Below are 24,338 nucleotides of genomic sequence, written 5' to 3' on the forward strand. Positions count from 1 at the left end.
GATACCAGATGAAATAGCTGTTAGGTGCTGGCAGTGGTGGTGATGCATGGGGGTTCACACACATTGTGATAGAAGAGGGAGAACAATGTGTAACAATTTTACTAACTTGGATAAAAATAAATATTTATTCTGCTACACAATAGTGTGAGAAATATCTAATAAATATGCTGTGTTGGGATCAGCATTGTTCATTATTGGTTAACTATGTTATTAACATCTGTAGGACTGAAAACTGAGAGTTGTAAAATCCAGAATTTTGTTGAGATTATTACCAACATGATGTGCAAATACTCAATGTTTTTCTCTCTCACATGTACAAGTGCTTTTAATGTCTCTCTCTCTCTTTTACATTTCCTCAGATGTCTACTCTCTCACATATTTTTTGGTCTTCTCCACCTGTGCACCATTATCATTTTTACTTCCCTCCTTTTCCATTTTTTTTTTTAATTTTGTCATGCTGGCGTGTGTTAGATGAAATATTAAGAGGTAGTATTTATTCTACAACAGGTGCATAGTTCAAACAATGTGAATGCAAAGACACAGTGAAACAACCAATGCACAATATACCTACACACACACTTGCACATAAGACATAGGTGTGGCTGAAACGTTTGTTTCATAGCCACCTTTTTGGCTTGGTCCCTCCATACAACAAATTGAGCAGGTGTCTTCTGGTATAGCCCTAGGCTGACCAGGGCCTTCCAGGTGAATTTAATATACAAAAACTGACTAGTCCTATATATACGTACATCTGTGTGACTATTGGTTTGACATTTGCACTCTCTGAAAGTTGTGTGGTTATGATGTCACTTTTTTCAGCCTATCATCTGCTCACTTTGTGCCTTCAAAGGCTTCTGAAATACTGGTATGGGTTACATGAAAAACTGGTAAGAGTTAGCAACAAGAAGGGCACTTTATTGTAAAACAATGCCTCAATTCATCTAACTCATACCAGCATGCAAAAATGGATGTAAACACACACACATATGCTCTCTTTATTGTATTTTGTTTGGACAGATTTCAAGAGATTTAATATCTAGTAATATTTCTTGTAACTTATAAATCCATCAGCTAAACTTACTCAATTCATTCAATAGGAGCCTGGCAAGGTTACCAAGTTGTGTATTGATTTATGTAAACATCATTGTCAGTAATAAAGCATGTAATTTCATGACTCAGTCTACACTTCTTTATATACAGCATCATGAAAATAAAAAGGGCTTGAAACAAAGAAATAATGATTTTTTTATTTATATATATATATATTATATATATATATATATATATATAAAGTTGAAACCAAACTAAAGAGTTGTATGTATTTAGAAATAAGGTAACTAAAGATATTTGAGGAATGAACATTTTAAAACAATGAAAAGCACCATTCAAGCGTGATCGTTACGAACATCACCTTACTAGCACTTGTGTCAGTGGCATGTGAAAAATCATTCGAGCAAGGTTGTTGCCAGTTCCACTGGGCAGGCTCCTGTGCGGGTGGCACATAAAAAACACCATTTGAGCTTGGCCATTGCCAGTACCACCTGACTGGCCCTTGTGCCAGTGACATGTAAAAGCACCCACTACACTCTCGGAGTGGTTAGCGTTAGGAAGGGCATCCAGCTGTAAAAACTCTGCCAGATCAGATTGGAACCTGGCACAGCCATCTGGTTCGCCAGTCCTCAGTCAAATCGTCCAACCCATGCTAGCATGGAAAGTGGGCGTTAAACGATGATGATGATGAAAATGATAGTATGGTGAATAGCACATTACAAAAATAAGGGAATAAAATTATGAGCAAAATATTTTATTTCTTGAGCTTGATGCCTTATTATGTAAGAAAGACTGTAATAATAAGTCATGTGATATCTATATTGAAAACTCCCATGTACATACCTGTTGAGTGAAAGACGTGTGGTTTTACATTTCTCCATTCACTTGACTGACCTGTCAAGTTAGGTCCATCTCAAGCTATTAACATTTGTCATGGGAGAATTGTTACATTGTTACATCTAATTTGATAACCAATCTACCCATTCTGTCAATAAAGATCTGTGTTTTTCAACCTTTTGCAGATGGCAATACACTTTTGTATCACTAAAGTGGAACAACATTATAAATAAGTTGTTTGTAAAATTAAGTGTTGTATTGCAGTAAAATAAAAAGTATTTGTAAACACAAGCAATCAGGTAAAGTAGGCAATTAATGTTTAATTGAAAGAAAACTGTCTGACATGTAAGTTGGACAGCTACAGCTGTAAATAGTTTGACTAACAATCAGAGTGTAATCTGCTTTGATGATTAGTTGCCTTGTTTTTCATTGCACATCACTGCAGCACCATTAATCAAGGTGTATGGTTGGGATAATTGTAGCACAGATGAAGGTTTCTAGAGGATTTCAATATGCATGGCCCAATCAGTGAAGACATGAGGATCTGAAAATAGATGACTGTGGTTTTTGAATTGTAGATGTGAGTTCAGCTATCATATGTAAAACATAGGTGCAGGCATGGCTGTATAATTAAGAAGCTTACTTTGCAACATTGATGTTTCAGGTTCAGTCCCATGGTGCAGCACCTTGTGCATGTGTATTCCACTACAGTCCCAAGATGACCAATGCCATGTGAGTGAATTTGGTAGACCGAAACTGTGGAGAAACCCATCATAAACATATAGGGTGTTCAGGTTCATCTGAATATTGGAAAAGAGTCACCTGTATCATGACGATGCACATTGGATATCAAAATGCAGACTTCGTGACTGCTACTCAATGCTTTGTAAAGGTTGTAAGACATGACATGGATAGCTGTAATGGAGATTATGAAGCCATGACCAGCAGGAAGGGACATAGCAAGCAATTCAGGTGGCGACATGAAGCTGCTGGAAGGCCATACGTGTGGAAGCAGGATGAGGCTTCTTGCCATTTATCATCATCATCATCATCATTTAACATCTACCTTCCATGCTGGCATGGGTGGGATGGTTTGACAAGAGCTGGCCAAGCAGAAGCCTGCACCAGACTTCTGTAACTGTTTTGGCAGGATTTTTACAGCTAGCTGCCCTTCCTAACACCAACCACTCAACAGAGTGGACTTAGTGCTTTTTATGTGACACAAGCACAGGCGAGGTCAGTTTTGGCAAGGTTTATACAGCTGGATACCCTTCCTAACACCAACCACTCAGCAGAGTGGACTTAGTGCTTTTAAGTGGCAACTGCACTGACAAGGTCACCAAGTACTTGCAAGACAAAAAAAAAGCTATTTTGAAAGGAGAGGGGACATTGGAGGAGGTGATCTTGTGTTGGATGATGAAAGGTTATATTGAGACACAGAGACAGAAACAGATGTCTTGCTGTAGAGGAGGGACAAGGTTACTCAGCCAGAGAGAGAGATTAGGAATGAAGACAGAAACAGATGCGCTGCTGCAAAGGAAATACATGGTCACCCAACCTGAGGGAAGTGAAGGAGAGAGAGGCATACAGCAGGATAGAGATGGTGGCAAAGTGCCGGGCATATGCAATGATACAATGAGTCAGGGTGTGGGTGGAACATGCAGTTTGGAAGTTAGCGGATAGCAAGGATACAGTGGCACAGGGTCAAGAGGACAGGATTGGGGAGTGGGGGTAAGCCTAGTGCATGGAGTGGCAATGTGAGGAAGAGAAGGGATATTTGGTTTGTTATGGTAGAGTGTGTTCTTGTTAAGTGTGGGTGGGACACACAGCATTTCTAGGACTCAGTTTTGCTGATGTAGGCAGGTCTTCCCAAGAATTTCATATCGCCAGACATCTCAGTTCATTGTCATTTCCTCTGTGAGGCCCAACATCTCTTCTTGGGTCTCCCTCTTCCACAGGTACCATCTACTTTCAGTGGTTGGCACTTCTTTATGCAGCTGTCTTCATTCATATGCATCACATATCCAAACCAATGTAATCTTCTCTCTAGCATGCTACATTTGACTCCTCTTATGCCCGACTTTTCTCTCAATACATTTACACTTTGTCGTACATGTGCACTGATATTACACATCCAACAGAGCATACTACCTTCATTTCTCTCCAGTCTATTCATGTCTTCTGCATTCAGAGCCCCTGTCTCATTACCATGGAGTATAGCTGTTCGCACACAAGCATCGTATAGTCTACTTTCACTCTGAGAGAGTCTTTTTGTTGCCAACAGAGATAATAGCTCTCTGAACTTCCTCCACCCAATTCTTATTCTAGAAACAATACTTTCAGAACATCCTCCACCATTACTAATTTGGTTACCTAGGTAACAGAAACTATCTACAACCTCAAGAGAGCCTCCCCAGAAAAAGTCAGAAGTGGTTGTTGGAGAATTTCTATGACTTCACCAGCCCTAATTTCTGGCCTTCTAATTCCCCCAATTGTAATCTCATGGATTACTACATGTGGGGTATGGTTGAGAAAGACACCAACTGCTCTGCCTGTAACATCAAAATCAAGTTGGTGGTCAAGATTTAGGTGTCCAAAGATCTTTCCAGGAATACAGTGAAGAACCAGGTTCCAGAGCCTTCTTGTGGCTGTGGTGGAAGCTGAAGGCAGTTACTTTGAGTAAACTGTTATCTCCCAACCATAATCTAGTTCTGGGGTCCATATAAGATTGTTGGGTCCATGGATGCAATATAATAAATTGGAGGTTCACAGTAATTTTTCAGGGACCATGAAAAATTGTGCATTAGACTAGTAAAGTGTATGTGCAATAAATTGGTTATACATCCACAATACACAAAATATTTTAACAATTACTTTTATACATGGTAGTGCTCCAGCATGACCGCAGCTGCATGGTTCAAATGAGTAAAAGAATACAATTTCTAATAATATTTAATTATGAAAACATCAAATGGCCATGGGATCTACTCAAGGAAAATAGGAATCAAAGGGGTCCATGGGCAAAAAATGGTTGAGAACCCCTTATCTAGTTGATATTTTTTTCACTTTTTTAAATTTTATTTTTAGGTGGGATATTGTTTTCTTTTATGCAAACTGTCAAATTTAGCCCAAACATTCTCTCTATATATGTGTGTGTTTGTGTTTATTCCCCCACCACTACAATGCAGTTCAGCAAAAGAGATTGATAGAATAACTACCAGACTTAAAAATAAGTTTGGGGTTGATAAGTATTAAGCCCTTCAAGATGATGTCCCATCATGGCTGCAGTCTGATGACTGAAACAAGTAAAAGATAAAAGACAGTAAAATTGCATTCAGCTTAATAGTTTCCAACAGGCTTATCTGCTGATCAAGGTCAGTCTCCTGTCAGTATTCTATGGTTTGCTTTTGTTGATGTACAGAACTTGGTTGCTGATGATGCTTACTATGCTGCTAAGTCTGCCATACTTTTATTGTTGGCAGAGCAACTTAGTGAAACAGTCATCCTTGCTTCCACAAAGGAAGCAAGTGGGCTGAATGTGAGTGTATGTATATGACATCAAATTATCAACAAATAGATCTCTTGAGTTGACATTTATATCAACTGCTGTCATTTTGTATTTTAAAGCTGCATGCTGTAATTCACCTTCTAGCTCAGATCATTATTGTAGTCTCCTTTTCCTTTAATATAAAATCAGAGCATGAAAGCTGCTTAGAATGCATTTCTTAATTTTATAGCTTATATTGTTCCTTCCATCTCTGCTACCTTCCAGAATTATATTATCAGATTCAGCACTTGTAAATTTTTTTTTTATATCAAGAATACCAAAGGTTCTATTAATTTTCAAATGATTTCAGTTTCAAAACTAAATTTAGATGTGCATGGATACATGTGTGCAGGCCATTGAGTCAAAAATGTTACGTAATCCTTCATATAAAACTCATACTGAATTTCTGGAAGTCTACTGTTATTTCACTCTGAAGGCATCCCTACAGCATTTGCTCTAACTGATGAACATCCTTTAAATCACACGAATGGTTTATCTTCAAGAAAGTATGAGAAGTAAAAAAATTTCCTACAAGAACTAGCACCTATTCTGATAATTAGCTATTAAACTAAGGCACTTTTAGTTATGTGGTTTACTAAAATGTACATAAAGAATGCTACTTCAGCAAACTTAGTAATGGTCAAGTCAAGTGTTGAGAATGTACTGCATAATCAGCCATCCAAGAGGTTGATAGCTTTACTGTTATGAGGCAATGGCTGCACTGTGGCCTTCATTAGTGTTAGCTTTTGCATTGCTAACTTTAACTCTCCTTGAAGTAAAAAATGCCTTTCTTTAATACAAAAAAAAAATTGATTTTCACATTCTTTGTTAGTTTTTTCCTTTAATTTTTCACCATTTTTCCTTCTTCCTGCTCCTCTTTTAATTCTGCCTTAAGCTTTTTCTATAGCATCATCTTTTTAGTTAGCTTTATCTCTCTCTATCTACTACTACTACCACTACCACCACCACTACTACAACTAGCTTTCTTTAGCATCCTCTCTTTAGCTCACTTTCAAACCAAACTTTTTTAGTCTTTGGCCTAATCTAATTTATGACACTGAACCATTCACTTGATTTTGATATATTACTTTTTATCCCCCCCACTCTCTCTCTCTCTCTCTCTCTCTCTCTCTCTCTCTCTCTCTCTCTCTCTCCCCAGTCTGTTTCTTTCTTCCATTTTTCTTTCTTTCTAGTTGTTAAACTCACTAAACTAAAACAATTGTCATTTGTGGACTCTATTTATTGACCATTTATAAACCACAGCCTTTTTTTTTTTTTTTTTTTTTTAGAGTTTGTAGCAAAGGAACAATCATTGTACTTAATTACTTGTATCAACTACTTTGAACAAATTAGGTTTTCTTTTATTTTCCATTTTTAATGTGTTGCTGGAGTTTGGGTGGGTTCTATCAGGATGTTTTACCATAACCACATAACACGAAGAAGCACTTCCCATCACTCCCTTTCCTGTTATTAATGAAGACATTTCTTACACGCAACTCTTTGGACACTAGTAGATTTGGAATGACTGACATGACATTCAATTTGTATTGGTGACAGTACTTGCATGTGTTGGAGGCAAACACACACACACACACACACACACACACACACAGGAATATGCACATACAGAGAGACAGGCAGACATTACAATTTATTAATTGAACATGTTTAACAAATGTTTTCTCTCTCCTTGAAAACACAGAGGAAAATGCTCTCTCATGCACACACACACACAGGGAATGAGAGAAGCATTAAAACATCTAATATCAAATAATCCAATTGTTGAGTCAACAACACCAAATAGATAGTGCCAAAACATCTCATACCCTGCAATGCTATATTTCTGAGATGAGTAATTTACCATATTTTAATGTGTATAAGGAACCCTTTTTTGTCAAAAGTTAGGTTAAAGAAATAATCACTCCAATCACCATCCAGGAGGTCAGTAAGTATTGGAAATAACTCATGTAGTTCCCAAAGACCTTAAGAGTTTGTGTTTAACATAAGACTGATGATACAAAATGAGAGAAATTTCTCTACTGGATAAAGCACCAGACTGTTATAGCAAGTATTCCCATTTGATTTAGCACCAGTTGCCTGAAGTTTAAGTGAAGTGTGCTGCCCAAATGCACAATGCCTTTCGTGGATTTTAAACCCAGTGTCTCTGAACTATTATACCAATACCATAACCACTTGATCATCATACTTCTACATAAGGTGGTAGGATTTGTTCATCTTTATATCTTTATTGAAGTTAAAGCAAGAGACACTGTCTGCATAGTGTAGCATATCTACTAAGAACACCATAGCAAGTTTCAGAAACAATGTATGACTGTACTTTGAGAACACAAGGTAGTAAGTATAATACTATATATACTGAGCCATTTCTCTTCTAGGTTAAATCCAGAATTTGAGGAAATTGATGGTGTGTGTTTGGCAAAAATTAGTCTAGAGGAGAGTTAGAAGAAAAATTTAATATGTTCTATTGTCATGGGAAGTGAAGAATTTCACATTTGGATACTCTGGTAGATGAAGTATCAGATTGTCAACTAAGAGTAAATAGTAGCTTAGTCACTAGGATGGGTACAAAGCAACCATCACAGCTGCTAACCATTTTTCTATGCTTGCATCGGTGGGACATATTCTCTTCAACAGAGTACCCTACTACTCTTTGTATTTCTTTGTCACGTCCTTTGTGAGGTTCAACTTAGAGTCAGAGCTTCACCACTTTTTGCCCATGTTTTCCTTGGTCTTCCTCTTCCATTGGTTCTTTTCACATGAATTTCCTGGAATTTCTTCACCCAACTTTCACTATTCAAATGTATCACAAGTCCATACAAGCATAGCCATCACTCTTGCGCACTACAATTAATCCCTCTTATATTCAGTTTTTCTGCTCAGCCCTTCTGTGCTTCATTAATCTTGCACACTGGGCAAGCATAATTTTCTACTTTTAATTTATTAAAAAAAAATTTGTTGAATTTTTATTTATTTAATTTTTGAACACTTTTTTTTTTTCATCCATTTAAGTGTTGCTCCACTTTTGAATGTCCCATTTTGTTTAAGTATGCTTCAAAATGTAATTCAGAGGTTTCAGATATTACCTGTGCCTCATTTATGTGAATTACTATTTAAGAGTCTCTTTTCCTCTAACTATTTACTTATTGTTCAGCAAAATCCAGTTCATTGGATTAATGTCAATAGCACTTAACAAGATTTTATTATTTAGCAAGAAACGCTACTTTTTTATTTTCATTGAAGATAAAATACCATCAGCATTGTATTACAATTTACATATAGCGATGTTAATGCATTTTTCTGATTCCAACTCTGCTTAACCTAATTTCTAACTCTGAATCAATGATTCCAACTCCACAGACCTCCTGGCTTCTCCCTTTCTTTAGGCTCACCTTGTACGTCTATTCTTTGCAGAGATTAACAGTAATGTATTATTGTCTGTAATAGTTGGTAACAATGTATTAATAATGTACAGTAGGTGTTCTGACCTGTCCTCTCTTAGCCAACTTCCATTAATAGATCAAACAGCTTAAGACACCAGTCTAAACAATGTAATCTATGCATATATGCTAAGGCTGTCTGTTAAGATGAGATTATTTTCCTTTCAACTTCTTCCAGCCTACTTGCAAATCCTCTTGCCATTTTCCCTATTATCATCTGTTAATTAGTGAGCCATTGCTGCCAGCTCATTCACAAAGAAACACTCATTAATTAAAGTATCTGACAGCTTAGCACAGAGGTGAGCATTATCAGTCTAGGTATTTGTTTTTACATCACAGCTTTTTGTCTTTTCAATCTAAGTTCAAATCCCACCAAAGCCAACTTTGCTTTTCAATTCTGTCTACATTTGCAACATAAACCTCCCTACAGACGATGTAATTACTCCAGTCCTATGTATCCTCATTCTGTTTTAGCGGCAACTAACAGACTTTCCAGTGGATGTGGTGTCTTAATTTCACTCTACCCCTGCCTCAACATCACCATCCAAGTGCTATGAAAAGTTCTATCTCCATTCTCAATATAATGAGTTATTGAATTAACATAAGGTGGTGAGCTAACAGAATCATTAGCATGCCAGGCAAAATGCTTACTGGTATTTCATCTGTCTTTACATTCTGAGTTCCAATTCCTCTGAGGTCCTCAACATCACCATCCAAGTGCTATGAAAAGTTCTATCTCCATTCTCAATATAATGAGTTATTGAATTAACATAAGGTGGTGAGCTAACAGAATCATTAGCATGCCAGGCAAAATGCTTACTGGTATTTCATCTGTCTTTACATTCTGAGTTCCAATTCCTCTGAGGTCCACTTTGCCTTTCATCCCATCAGGGTTGATAAATTAAGCACCAGTTGAGCACTGGGGTTGATGTAATTGACTTACCCACTCCAATATATGTTACTGGCTTTAGCTGTATCTAAGGCAAAAACAAAGTAGGTTCTCTTTCTGTGTGGTTTGATAGCTTTAATTTGCTTATAGAGATGTGGTTGGGGGTAGGTGGGGGTCACAAGATGTTTGACAATCCATCATGACTTAGTGTTGCAGTCGATATTTACAGCTATTTATGTTTGGATTATCTGGAAGAGACATTGTTATCAAGTTGTTCTGAAATGTTGATGTGTCTGAATGCTGTTCCTGAAGAAGTGTAAAGAGGTGAACAGGTGCTGTATGGTTTGGAATAGTGTCAACCATGATGAAACCAACTTTCAGATTCAATTTCTTATTTTGGCAGTAGGTATTTTTGTAGATGAGTGAGGAATAGAATGCAAGTTGAAACATAGTTCCTGACTATATATGTATTTGTATATTTATATAAGGGTCTTCTTTTTTTTTTTTTTTTTTTTTTTTTCAAATACTGTGTTACGGTACTGAGCTGGCAGAACCATTAGAATGCCAGGCGGCATTTGCCCCTCTCTATATTCTGAGTTCACTGTAGTCAACTTTGCCTTTCATACTTTCAAGTCAGTGAAATAAGTCCCATTGGGGTTGATGTAATCGATTTACTCCCTCCTGCAAAATTGCTGTCCTTTTGCCAAAATTTGAAACTAGTATATTTCTGTGTCAAAAGCTGTTCATGTTTGTTTATTTTTGTTACCTTCTGCATAGATTAAAATTCATTTGAGTGTAATGGATGTCTAGAATTTTGACCTTTTCTGTTGTGATGGTCGTTGTTCTTTACCCCAAGATCAGTTCTGGTTGTATATGCCTTTAATCCGAAGCATTCCATTTGTGATCATCTAATCTTTTTTTAAACACTGTATCTAGAAACACATTCAATATGCCTTTCTTTAAGACAATAAGTGTAATTTAAAGGAAATTTGGTTCTTATTTTGAGCTTTTGCTCATACAACTATATTGGAAGTAGTGATTACCAACCCTTTCACTAAAAGGGCTCTTTTATGGATTTTCCCAATAACACCAGGTTTTCTACACAATAAATTTTGAACTCATGGACCCACAGTACTATTGTTGTGGATCTCCAAGGATCAACAGACCCCACGTTGTGAGCTACTGCTTTAAAGCAACCCATTTAGTATCCAAATTTTCAGTAGCTACATATCTAATCTATATTTCACCTCAGTTTATATACCTTCAAGGTTGCTAAAGAAAGTGCCAGAAATGTAATGTGAACTAGTTCAGTAAATAACTCTAACCTACATTATGATAAATAAAAGAACATTTTTAAAAATGTATGCAACAAGTACAAATATACCAGTTCTGTTAGGTTGAAATTTTAATTAATATTGTGATTGCCAGCCAAATTTACAAATTGATTGTTCTGTGTGCTATTATTTTTCTCTTTTCAGTTTCTGACCTACATACATATTTTTATTTTACAATGAGGATATTTTACATGAAGGATATTAACCTTTCTAAATCCAAATCTATGTTAGAAAAATAAATTATTCAGAAGCTGTTTTCATGAAAATCAATTTAGTGTTAGCTTTTTATTGTTCACTGCATAAAATGTGTTAATTGGAAATAATCATAACTATAACAGTTCTGTTTGGTTAGAATTTCAATTAATATTGTGATCACAGATCAAACTGTACAAATTGATTGTTCCAGAAGTGTTGAAAAAACAGAATTTGTCAATATTATTTTAATTATTCCAGCAAGTATGGGAGGCAATTCTAGACATGTTTCAATCTTATTAGACTCTTCAGCAAAGTATAGACTTTACCATATGAAGTATTGATGAGAAAATTAATGTTAATTAGTGTAAAAATAAAAATTTGCATATTTTAGAGAATTACTTTTTAAATTTTACTGTACCTAATATATTAACATGAACTTAACTATTGTTTTTCATTTAAATGGTGTGCAACTTTTTTTTTTGTAATATCATCATCATCATTGAACATCCACCTTCCATGCTGGCAAAAGTTAGATGGTTTGATGGGAGCTGGCAAGCTGGAGACCTACACCAAGGCTCCATTGTCTTATTTGACATGGTTTCTACAGCTGAGTGTCCTTCCTAATGCCAACCACTTTACAGAGTACACTGGGTGCTTTTTATTTGGCACCAATACTGGTGTGTTTTATGTGGCACCAGCACTCAATACATGTTAGTTTTTTACATCAGCTAGTGTACTGTGTAGTAAATTTATATGAACACTGACTGGACTACTGTGAACTTGCAGTTTAGTTTAATAATTAGTTGTACAACTTCTCGAGCATATTTTGCATGCTGGGATTGTTTTTCAGAAATTTAAAATTTACACATTATTACAGTGAATGTTTTACTACTGATTTTTCTCTTCCCAATCACTCAGCTGTCAAGTACAAATAGTGAAATCTGTTGTCAACCAGGAAAACTGAAACAAACAATGGTACTTAAAATACAAAAACCTCACATTATGTCTTTAGTCTTGTACCAGCAGATTTCATTAAGATCAATAATGATTGGTAATTATGGCCAACTTTGCCTTTCATCCCCTCCTTCCCTCAAGATCAATAAAGTACTGGTTAATGACTGGGAGTTTATGGTATTGGCTAACCCCACCTCTCCTCAGAATTGCTGGCCTTGTACCTAATTCAGAAACCATGAAACTAAATGCTTTCAATTTAAAGAGTTTTACAGAAAAAATTCAAAATTTTTTCCTCAACTAAAAGATTTTTGATGCTGAAATTGGAAAGCTTTTCTGGTGGCAGTTTCAGCTTCTTGTTTTAATATTTGGGTTTCTTTTAGAAATCTTTCATTAGAATATTGAATTAATTTTTGTATTGAAGATAATTATCAATATTGTCCAACATAACATTAATTAGAAATCTAAATAGTTTTTCTCCCTCTCCCTCCCCCCTCTGACTCTCTTTCAATGAGATTCTTTTCCTTCATGTTTAATGAATGGTTGAGGTGACTAGGAATTTGAAGACCATAATTATAATATAAACATCCAATTTACATACACAGCCACATCTAAATATAAGTACACAGATGCTCAAACTCTACTCATGTTTATACTTTTTCTCCTAACTTGCATGACACTAACCATGCTCTCCATCTCTTTAACTCTTTCTCCTCCCCTTCTGCCCCCTCTAAATTTCTGTTCACTCTTGATATAAATGAAGGATTTGCACCAAAACACTTTCTGGATCTTCAACCTGCACACTTCTTCATTTGGCCAAAGTTGTTCCCTCCCTCAACTGCTTATTTTTTAAGTCATTTTCACTTTAAAATATTTTTTAGATATGCCAAAAACAATTTTTGTAATGGTATTGGCTTGAAAATATTTTTTAGAAAAATTAAAATATTGTCTGTTTAAAGAAAGCTAAAATATAAATACTTACTGTACAAACAACTTACATTTTTGGAATCACATTCACTTAAAAATATTTTTAAATGATTAAAATATTGTGTTTAACAAAAGTGAAAATAGAAACATTTACTGTAAAAACAACTTGTATTTTTTCCTTGGCAAGTTGAAGTCACCAGTCTGCAACAACAAATCTTCATTTTCAATTTCTCTATGATTTCTATACCAAACACCATCACAAATTCCATGCAAACTAAGAACTTCAATGACGAACTGTTTAACCTTACAAGAGAAGCTTTTTATGGAATAAGAATTTAGCAACATCAACATGACTCAAGTAATTTCTCTTTGAACTTTTTTCATAACATCATGGATAAGGAAAGAGTATTTCATGGTGCGATGTATGAAAATTATTCTATAGAAGAAAAGCAAGCACTTGCTTTCGTCGTGAACAAATGCTGATTCCCACCCCCGTTTATTCCAGCACTCCCCACCCCCATTATTTGGAACCTCAGAGTAAATGGTAGGTTTTTAAAAAATCAAGGGAGACCACCTAGAAACTTTTAAAATTTTATATGGTTACCACGATACAATTATCGATTTTCCAACCCACCTGCTTATAAGAATTTAAGCAAATATCCACCCCATCCACCCCTATATACTCTCAGGGATCGAGAGTACATGTGCATATATAAACCTCATTGTGTACACTTTTATAGATATACTAATGTTGACCGATGTCTTGGTCTTCAGAAAGCCACACAATCTGATCAGCATCCAAATTAACCTTTTTATTAATTCTTAAAGTGACTGTTTAATTCTATATTTTTTTAAGTTTGAACAGGAAATATTACATGTGCATTGCCTTTGTTGTTGCATCCAACCAATTGCTCTCTTCAGTATGTGAAAAAATAATGTATGCATGCCTTTTAACTATACTCTACTGGCAATCAGACCTTCAAATATTTCCTCCTACTCTTCTGTTTCTCTCTCCCTCCCTCCCTCTCTCTCTCTCTCTCACACATACAGATCAATTCCTTCGTCTTCTAATAAATTGCTGCTACCAGTTGTTAGTTTACCAGAATTGAAGCTATTGAACACTTTATGTCAGTTGTCAGTTAGAAGTTTCCTTTGGTGACCTACAGCAGTATCTTTAGTTAGCTCCACAAATATCTATACCATTTACCTGTGGGAATATTTGATTTTCATCACAAGAAACTATTACATTGCTAGTAAATCCTATTTTATGATATTGACTAGAAGAGTTAGTAGAGCGTCTGATGTAGTGTCTTAGTTTCTTCTTTTTATGTTCTGAGTCAAATTGTGATTCTGAAACGTGCACGCACACACACACACACACAATTTTGTCAGTGAACGGGTTGCAGTCTCAAAGCGCCGAAAATATTTTGACAATTAAATTTAAATGTTGAAATGAATCTAATGGTTTTCGTGTGTTTCTTAAATGGCTTATAAACACCTTCCACGCTGCAATTGTTTATATACATATATATACATACATGTTTGTTTGTCTTTTTTTTACAGAAATGATGTCAGTTCAGATGACAATATTTGGACCGGTCTATGTTGCATGATCTTCATTTTTATCATCATCAGTGTTTTGGCATTCCCTAATGGTAAGTTTATTATTTCTTTTTTTAAATTTCTTTTATTGTTGTTTTCCAGTTTTTTTACAAAACATGAATAACCAATATCCTAAATAGCACTTATAAAGGAAATATCATTGTCATTGTCATAAGTTTTCGTGTTGCCACAGATAACTACTACAATAATTTAATCTTTTATTGATAATGTTGAAAAGGCATTAGTAAATCAAAGCAATATGTCATTTGGGTCAAGGTACTGTTAGTATTTATATAATGAAATTTGATTCTCTAATGAGAAACCTGTGCTTGTCTTGATACACAGATACTTCATCTTCAACTGAAAGGAGTTTCCTTTCTTTGTTCTTGCAACTTGTTAAATAAGAAAAAGCTTGTTCACACTTGTAAGTGGAAAATTGGAGCAATACTTATTGGTATCTTTTGAATGATAGGATCGTCTTCTTTTACAAAACCTTAGAGCTTGTTCAGGACTAGATCAGTAAATTTCATCTCCAGTACATGGTAGCTCACTAAATTCTTACTCTTGTTTCAATTAAATTCTTCACTAAATTCCTCTTGTTTCACTAAATTCTTCCTCTTGTTTCAATTAGATATGAAAATAATGAAGAATTTAGTAAAATACCTTTGTCATTATTTATCTGATGGTTGGAACATGAATTAACATGAAATTTTGATGAGACATTTTAAATAGATCACTTTAAAACAAGAACTTTGTATGATTCAGAATATAGATCCTTCTGTTGAAAAGGGAGAAAAAGTATTGTTCAATTTGTTCAATTTTGATCAATTGTCCTTCCAGATAGGTTTCAATAAGGCCTGAAATTTACTGATATACTTGTTTGCTTTTAACTAAGACCAATATCAAAATTTTCTCGTTTTACAAGAAAAATAAAGCTACTTTAAGAGCCAACATTGATGGACCACCATCAGAGGAGATGCCAACTCAGTTTTTCAGGAGAAATCTCTTGTTTCTAGATATGGAGTCAAAATATAAAATATATCAAATACTTTTACTTATCTCAGAAAAGTGTTTTCTTGGATTCCATTTTCATTGACAAATCTTGCAACATCAAGACATGAGATTTATTCACGTGATCTACTCATCAACCTATGTATAAGATTTTCCTATTTTGCTGTTTATTATGCAAATCATGTTTCATATCATGTGACATATATCATCAATACATCAACTTATTGTATTTTTAACCCACTATAATTTTACGTGTGGAGGCACATGGCCTAGTAGTTAGAGCAGTGGACTCGCGGTCGAGGGATCGCGGGTTCGAATTTCAGACTGGGCAATGTGTGTGTTTATGAGCAAAACACCTAAGTTCCATTTGGCTCCGGCAGAAGGTAATGGCGAACTTCTGCTGACTCTTTCGCCACAACTTTCTTTCATTCTTTCCTCCTGCATCTTGCAGCTCACCTACGATGGACTGGCATCCCGTCCAGGTGGTGAAACTATACGCCAAGGAAACTGGGAAACCAGCCCTTATGAGCCAGGGATGGCTCAAAAAGGAACAAACAATTTTACATACTGGTGTTAATAAACTCTCACTAACACAATGATTTTTTTTTCCTGTGCAATAATTTCTGTAACCAAATAAATTGCTCCATATGTATTCTCTTTTTAAAATTCAATAACCTTTTAAAATAATTATCTCTTTTATTTTTTGTATGACTAATTTGTTATGAAGTGCCTTTTCAGTTTTGTTGGAGCCATTGCTGCATATAACTATTTCATTACCATATTTCTGTTGAAACATACTCTCTTTGTTTCAATTAGATATGGAAATAATGAAGAATTTAGTAAAATACCTTTGTCATTATTTATCTGATGGTTGGAACATGAATTAACATGAAATTTTGATGAGACATTTTAAATAGATCACTTTAAAACAAGAACTTTGTATGATAGTCTCAGGCAGGCTGGTATCAAAACAGTGAAAAGATGTTTGCTGCAGATAAGGCTCAGTAGTGTAGTACAAACAGGAAAAAAAAATAACATGGAAAAGAAGATAGCTATTGAGGTAAATAAAGACAATTAGCCAAAGGAAGTGAGGAACAGAAAAAAACTATTCAAGTACCAATTTTTCATGAACAACAAAAATAACAAATATACTTATATAAATTATAAAAATGAAATGTTGGTAAATGAGGGACTCTATTGCATGTACTTTATATGTGAAAAAGAAGTGATTAGCACCCTGAGACCAGCTCAAACAAGAGAAAATGCTGATACAAATCCAATTGAATCTTGAAAAGCTTGAAACTCTTGGAGTTTAATTTTGGTCACACCTTTTTTCACTTCCAAGTACATCCAAATTACCTTCATACAGACAATTCTCTGTCTCTCTCACACTCAGTTATATGTGCAATGCACATATAACTGTGTATGAGAGAGACAGAGAATTTTAAGCATAAATACGTAATGATTATGAGTTTAGATCAATGTACAAACAAGATTTATTTGCTAAAATTCAACTGTTTCTAAGCTGAAGTTTCATTTTCTCTCTATAAAAAAGTATTGGGTAATGCAGGAGAGAAGATTGTTCTAGGCATGATCACCTGTCATGTTTTTACCCCATGTCAACAACAACTAAATAGAAGTATTTAAAATTGAATAGGTTTAAGCTAAACAAAAATTGATAAAAAGATATAAATTAATTTCACATTCTTGCTGTCTCTGTCTGGCCCATCTTGGGTTGCATGAAAATGATTACCACACCAAAAAACATGGTTGTGTATATATTTCATTTAGGCTAATAATTTGTAGTATGTGAAGAATAACATAGACCTATCTTTTTTTTAACATTTTCTAAATTTTTATGTTTTTAAGTCATATTATTTTTCAGGGCAGTGAGTTGGCAGACAAAATGCTTGGAGACACTTCTTCCGGGTCTTTACCTTCTAAGTTCAAAATGCTGCCAAAGTCAATAAAATTTAACTGTTTTTTTTTTGAACATCAGATATAGTGAGGCAAGTGATTGGTCTGCCTGATAATGTGTGTCAGTTACTTACAGACATGATATAACTGCTATAAAAATAATTTAAATCATAGCCCTGTCTGTCAAATGTGTGGCGGATAGATTACATTAGATATTATCAGTTAAAATCAACATCATCATTTGGCATCTGCTTTCCATGCTGGCATGGCTTAGACAGTTTGACTAAAACTGGCAAGCTTAAGGGCTGCACCAGGTTCCAGTCTGATTTGGCATGGTTTCTATGGCTGGATGCTCTTCCTAACACCAACCACTCCAAGAGTATAAATGATGCTTTTATGTGATACTAGCATTGGCCAAGACTACAATTTCACTTGGTTTGATGGGTTTTCCCAAGCACAATATATTGCCAAAGGTCCCAGTCACTTGTCATTGCCTCCATGAGTCCCAACATTGAAAGGGTGCTTTTTACATGCCACTGACACAGGTGCCAGTTATATGACACCAACATCAACCAGAAAAAAGAAAATTTTATTATATATATATAAGCAGAATAATCTTTTTCTACTTTTTTGTCCAGGTCCATTTACAAGACCTCACCCTGCAATATGGAGGATTGTTTTTGGTAAGTCATGTTATGTTTGTTTTTATTATTGTTATTGTTAATGTATCATTAGCATGCCAAGCAAAATGCTTAGCAGAATATTGTCTGTCTTCATGTTCTGGGTTCAAATTCCACCTAGGTCAACTTTGCTTTTTCATCCTTTCAGTGTTGATTAAATAACTACTAGTTATGCACTGGTGTCGATGTAATTGACTTAATCCCTTCCCCCAAATTAGAGGCCTTTTGCTTCCAGTAGAAAAGATTATTATTATTATTATTGCAGAGTGGATTGGTAGAATCTTTATATTAAACAAAATGCCTTACAGTATTTGTTCCAAATGTTTGCATTTCAAGTTCAAATCCCACTGAAGTCAGCTTTACTTTCAGGGCCAATAAAATAAAGTTTCAAGGTCAATGGTATCAACTAATCACTTCTCCTAGAAATTATTGGCTTTGTGTCTAAATCAGAAACCAACTGTGGATTTTGTATTTTTAATTGATCGTTTAAAAGATACGCCAAGAGTTTCCTTTTATGGGACAAGAATTTGGCTCATTCCAGAGAAAATGCATAAAAGTGTTAGAGTTAAAGATTACATTTGTGATTAATGAACATGCTGAAGATTAACAAGAACATTCAATAGAAAGCGTAGAAAATATTCAGGAATATCGGTGTTGTTCAATGTGAATAAATACATTGCCCTAACAATGTTAATATATCCTAGTATTACTTCTTTCTGGAACATGCTTATGTCTCTCTTTATTGGTAATTGGTCTATGTACTCACAGAAATGAGTGTGTTTTTCTCTAGTCATGTCCTTTACCAAACAGATGACAAAGCACATTTCTTAACTATTAAAATTTTTTTTTTCATTTTAACGTAGTTTCTTAGTTTTGTAGCCTGCTTGTGCTTAACATTATGGTTATTTGGTTATGCTAACTAGATGCTATTGTCATTTTGTCAAGGAGAATGATGTCAGGTTTATGTGCTGATTTAACAGCCTGTATATTTACTAAAGCTCTTTGGTATTATTTTTGCATCATCATTTTCTGAAGCAAGTTAAAGTTCATTTGAAAACCAGAGAATCATTTTGTTTTTCTCTGTAGTCAATAGTTAGTAGTCAATAGATAGTGCAGCTTTGTAATGTTTTATCTTCAAATATTTTTTGTCAAAGCTATTGTGAACATCCTGATGCAATGTGATGAATTGTCTCAGGAAATACTCCACAATGTAACATTTGTCATCTTCATTACATGTATGACATCACCACTGAAATATTTTCCTTTCACTATATCTAATAGTGATTGTTATACCTCTGTTGTAAATGTTATTACTTCTGCTGTTCCATTCAAGCTGTAATAGTGCATCCAAAGATAATCTTTTATCGATGTATCCTGTAAAAGGCTAATCCTGGTTGATGCCATTAGTTTGACTGTTTTTGCTGCTGTGTTAGATCCAGGCTTCAGCTGTTTGAAATTTCAACCAATTTTTTTACAGGGATTTTGTTGTTACAAATAGAATCAATTTGCTGCTTTCCCATTATAGTCAACAAGGGCATGTAAGATGTCGTGAGTTAGAAAGGTAGTGACAACATAAATGACTGCTCTTTGACTCTCAGTAATCCCCTGTGATGTGTTGTTGCTGGGTGTCTGATTTTGCAGTATGGGATTATTATTTTCTTTTTAATATATTTATCACATTACTGTTTATGAACATTAGTTTTATTGTAATTCAGTACAATACCACAGACCTATACACTGTAACTGACATTGGTGATAATGGTACACAACATCAACATGTTCTTGCTGTTGAGTTTTTAATATCTTTCAATTGGTCATGCATTTATTTTTCATTCTCATTTGGACACGTTTTACACAAATAGTTTATTGTCATTTGTGTTCAGATATTTGTAGAATGTACATTTTTGTTCAGCTCCATTATTTTTCCCTCCTTGGAATTCCAAGTCATCTACTCTTTGATCAGTTTGCCTTGCTGTTTTTTCCATTTCTCCAGTTGAGTGCTGGGGTCAATGTAATCAACTATCACCCTCCTCAAAATTTCAGGCTTTGTACCTATAGTAAAAGGGCTTATTATTATTATTGAGTGAGAGAGTAGTGCATGCCATCAAAGTGACATGAGATATAAATATACTAAACCCAATATACTTATCATGACTACCCCTCTGATAAGAGTACATTAGGCACATTCATCACAACCATATGTGCACGACATGGTGATCTCATTTTCAAGATAAACAGTGTGTGACCTTGCAGATGGAACCCAGTTAGAATTTTCTTCAGGTCGGGTAGCCCATCTTGCTCAAAAGGTCCCTGAATAAGGGTTGTTTAAGGATGATGAATATTTCCAGGAGTGAATTATTCAAACTCTAAAGAATTCCTTTCATCACATGGCTGTGATACTTTCCCACTACTCCTGCTTGTGATCAGAGATGCACATATCATCAGTTACTGAGGGACATGCTCAACTGGTTGAAGTCAAGCAACTAACAAGCATGAGTAAGATGATGGGGTTTGATTGAATTCATTGCATCTCTCCTGAAATATGTTGTCGTCATGTATCTAAATTTGAAACCACTTTATTATTCATTTTGTACTGGCATGAGTGGGATGGGTTTTGTGAATTTAGAAATTGTGTAAATTTAGAATGTGTAAATCTTATATAGTAAGTTGTGTAACAACTGGTATTTATTTTCCAGCTTTTAATCAAGTTGGAGTGGTGCCTGTTAGTCAGACAACATGAGCCCAGCTAAGTTATAGATCTGACCTAGGAGCATATTGCAAATGCTAGTGACTATGTACTTTAATGTTGCAGCCATGCTGTCTGTATTCATTTTTTACTTCTACTACTCCTTAAGATATTGAATAACTTCTATGTCATGAGTTCAAATGATACTCTGCCTATTTGTATAATATTTATATGCAAGCTGTGCTATTCTGCATATATCATTTGAGGTGAAACAAAACAAGGTTTTGCTCCCATACTGCCATTAATTTAACTGTCTTCACAGTCCAACCACTTCTCCAAAATAAGGCCTAAATCAATAGTTATTGATGTACAATACAGTCACTATTGAACTATTTAGTTAATAAGACCTAACCTACTAAAGTTGAATAATGGATGGGAGGGGGGAAGAAGTGATTTCTCTCTCTCCTCTCCTTTCTCCTCATATTCTCTCTCTTTTTCAACAAATAAGCTTTTGATTTGTGAAACAAATTGTTGAACAGTAATACATTAGTCATATAACCAGTGAGTATTACCTTCTAGTAACTCAAAACCAACTAATAAAAAGAAATCATATACTTTGGTTTGCTAAGGCTATTATGACTACAGTCTTGGCTATTTCCCATTATGTGTCAGCTGTAATGTTTCCGCAATCTGCCATAATTTATCACTCTATTGACAACAGTATCATAATATATATTTATATATATATATATATATATATATACTAGGTGTGTTCCATGATATCACATACTCAACTTCTTTCCTCTCAATGAATTGTGTTACTTTCTTTGTCTCCTTCTCCTCTTCAGATTCTTCACTGATTAAATATTCTTTCTTTTTCTAGGACTCAGTGTCCTCTACTTCATGTTGTTGGTGTTCCTCTTGTTCCAGAACCCACATGATGCACGTGTAATTTTAGGTTGGCTTTACCATGACTTGAAAAACGGTACACCTGATGAAAAGGTAAGAATAGAAGTAGCCAGATTCTTTGGCTTTGTGGCATTGTGTAGATGGTCCTTAACCCTTTAGCATTGAGATTACTCTGTCAAATGTAATGCTTATTTATTCACATTGTTTTTGAATTAATCATTCAAGGTATTAATGATGTGATTGGTTTTTTTTCTTTTCTTTTTTTTTAGAATGTCATTGTAGTATAGGTGTGAGAGGCTGGATCTGGCCTGTTTAATCATGAAACGGGTTGAAATATTTGGGTCAGATAGGGCAATATGGTTGGTTTAATACTAAAGGATTGAATGTATTCAATTTGGTTAATTCTTTTTAAGTTAAGACAGTGGATTGTAACTTTGAACATAAACTCTTCAGTTTCTTTACACACACTGGTTGTCTGTGGGAATTGTATGCCAGGGACATAGTTTTCATATCTGAGTCTATGAAAAGAGTTTAATTGTGGAGGTAATCTAGATTTGAAAGGTCACTTCAGTGAAGACAAAAGTTTGGGCAGGAAAGAAACCATTGCTACTGTCTTCAAAGTAAGCATGTTCAACATGCAGGAATTCTATACTCTGTATCAGATGTATAGAAGTAGTTAGCAGGAACAGCCACCTAAGAAATAAAATCTTTTAACTTTTCAGGCGACCAACTAGAAGTAGCTAATAGCTTTTCTGATTTAATCATAAATGAAAGCCAATGTAAAAAGCTGCTGAGACAAGTTCAGGGAGCTATTCCTTCTGTTGGCAACAAAAGACTTCTCTCTCCAAAGTCAGATTCTAATATAATGCTTATGTATGAAGTATGATATTGCAAGGTCATCAGAAATAGGCCCTGAATATCAAGGATTTGTAAATGCTTGATAGAAATCAGACAAGCAAGCTCACCCAAGTGTAATGTTGATATGCATGAGTTGGGGAGCATGAGTGTGTTGATAGAAACTTAACATTGAAAATAACTGTAGTGTACAAAACAGAAGACTACTACAGATATGTGATGCATGTGAAAATGCTAGTTGTGTGAAAAAGTATCAAATAACGAAGTAAATGAGCATACAGAAGGGGAAGATGTAAAGAGCAGTGAGGTCTGATCTTAACATATTAGGCTTCTGAAAGGAGATGATGAGGGGCTGCAGCAATTGGCAAGGTGCTATACTGAAACTAGTTCATATATATATATATATATATATATACATCCAGGCCTATTTCCCCATTTGTTTAGAAGTGGGTAGCCACAATAAGACACACACACCAGACATTCCATTGATTTCCCAGCTCAAAAAGGCAAGCCCCATTCTGTTCTTGGGTCAAGGCATAGAACGCAGCCCCCTATATCAGCAGTGGGACCTGACAGCATATGCTGGTTCCGTACCCATTTGAGCAACATCAAATTCACTCATCCGTCCACAAACACTCTAAGCTTTCCTATCATTTATAAACTCTCTTGCCTCTCTCACTCCAACAAGACAAGAAAAACTAGTTCATACTAGCATAGAAAAGCAGATATAAAAATGATATTGCTGAATAAATTATAATTAGTATTCAAATGTCTTTATTAGCCTTGCAGGCCTGCTGTCCTCTGTAGATCTATCATAAATAAAGTATGTGTGTGTGTGTGTCTCTGTGCGTGCGCATGTGTGTGTGTGTGTGTGCACATTTAGTGTTATATGTTTGTGAACATGCAAAAGTATAGTTTCATTTATCAAGTCAGCAGTCAATATGTAGACCAATTCCTTTTGGCTGCAGGACTGGAAGTAATTTATACCTGATATATTCAGCATCATCATCATCATTTAACATCCACCTTCCATGCTGGCATGGATTGGATGGTTTGACAGGAGCCTGCACCAGACTTCTGTTTTAGCAGGGTTTTTATAGCTGGATGCCCTTCCTAACAACAATGAATATATATAGTGTTGTCATCCTGTATAATACTGTCACATTTCCATGCTCATATGAGTTGGAGGGAAATACCTTGATAAAAATATATTTAAAAAGAAATTACTTAAGGCAGATACTGATAAAGATTATTTCTTCTAAAAACAGGAATATGCTGTTAACTGTTCGGATATCAGTTGGGGTCGGCTGTATGAGCATGTGGACTTTTTCGCCTTTTCCCATTTTTTTGGTTGGGCTCTGAAAGCACTCCTCATCCGGCATTATGGAATTCTTTGGACAATCAGCATCTTGTGGGAAGTTACTGAGGTAAGTTGATTATTTAAGTACTACAAAATGTTTTTGTTTTTTTTTTCTGGTTGTTTGTTTTCC

General features: G+C 35.1%; 1 protein-coding gene across 1 annotated transcript in view; it reads left to right on the top strand.

Annotated features, from left to right (window-relative positions):
* The window catches only part of LOC115209963 (phosphatidylserine synthase 1), a 59,761-nt gene that overhangs the window by 19,327 nt on the left and 16,096 nt on the right, over nt 1-24,338 (top strand). The window contains exons 2-5 of the mRNA XM_029778611.2: nt 14,752-14,843; nt 18,357-18,401; nt 21,968-22,086; nt 24,117-24,275. Of these exons, the coding sequence (XP_029634471.1) occupies nt 14,752-14,843; nt 18,357-18,401; nt 21,968-22,086; nt 24,117-24,275 (415 nt within the window). The remainder of the gene's footprint in view (nt 1-14,751; nt 14,844-18,356; nt 18,402-21,967; nt 22,087-24,116; nt 24,276-24,338) is intronic.

Source organism: Octopus sinensis, linkage group LG3 (genome assembly GCF_006345805.1).
Source record: "Octopus sinensis linkage group LG3, ASM634580v1, whole genome shotgun sequence".
Taxonomy (NCBI): domain Eukaryota; kingdom Metazoa; phylum Mollusca; class Cephalopoda; order Octopoda; family Octopodidae; genus Octopus; species Octopus sinensis.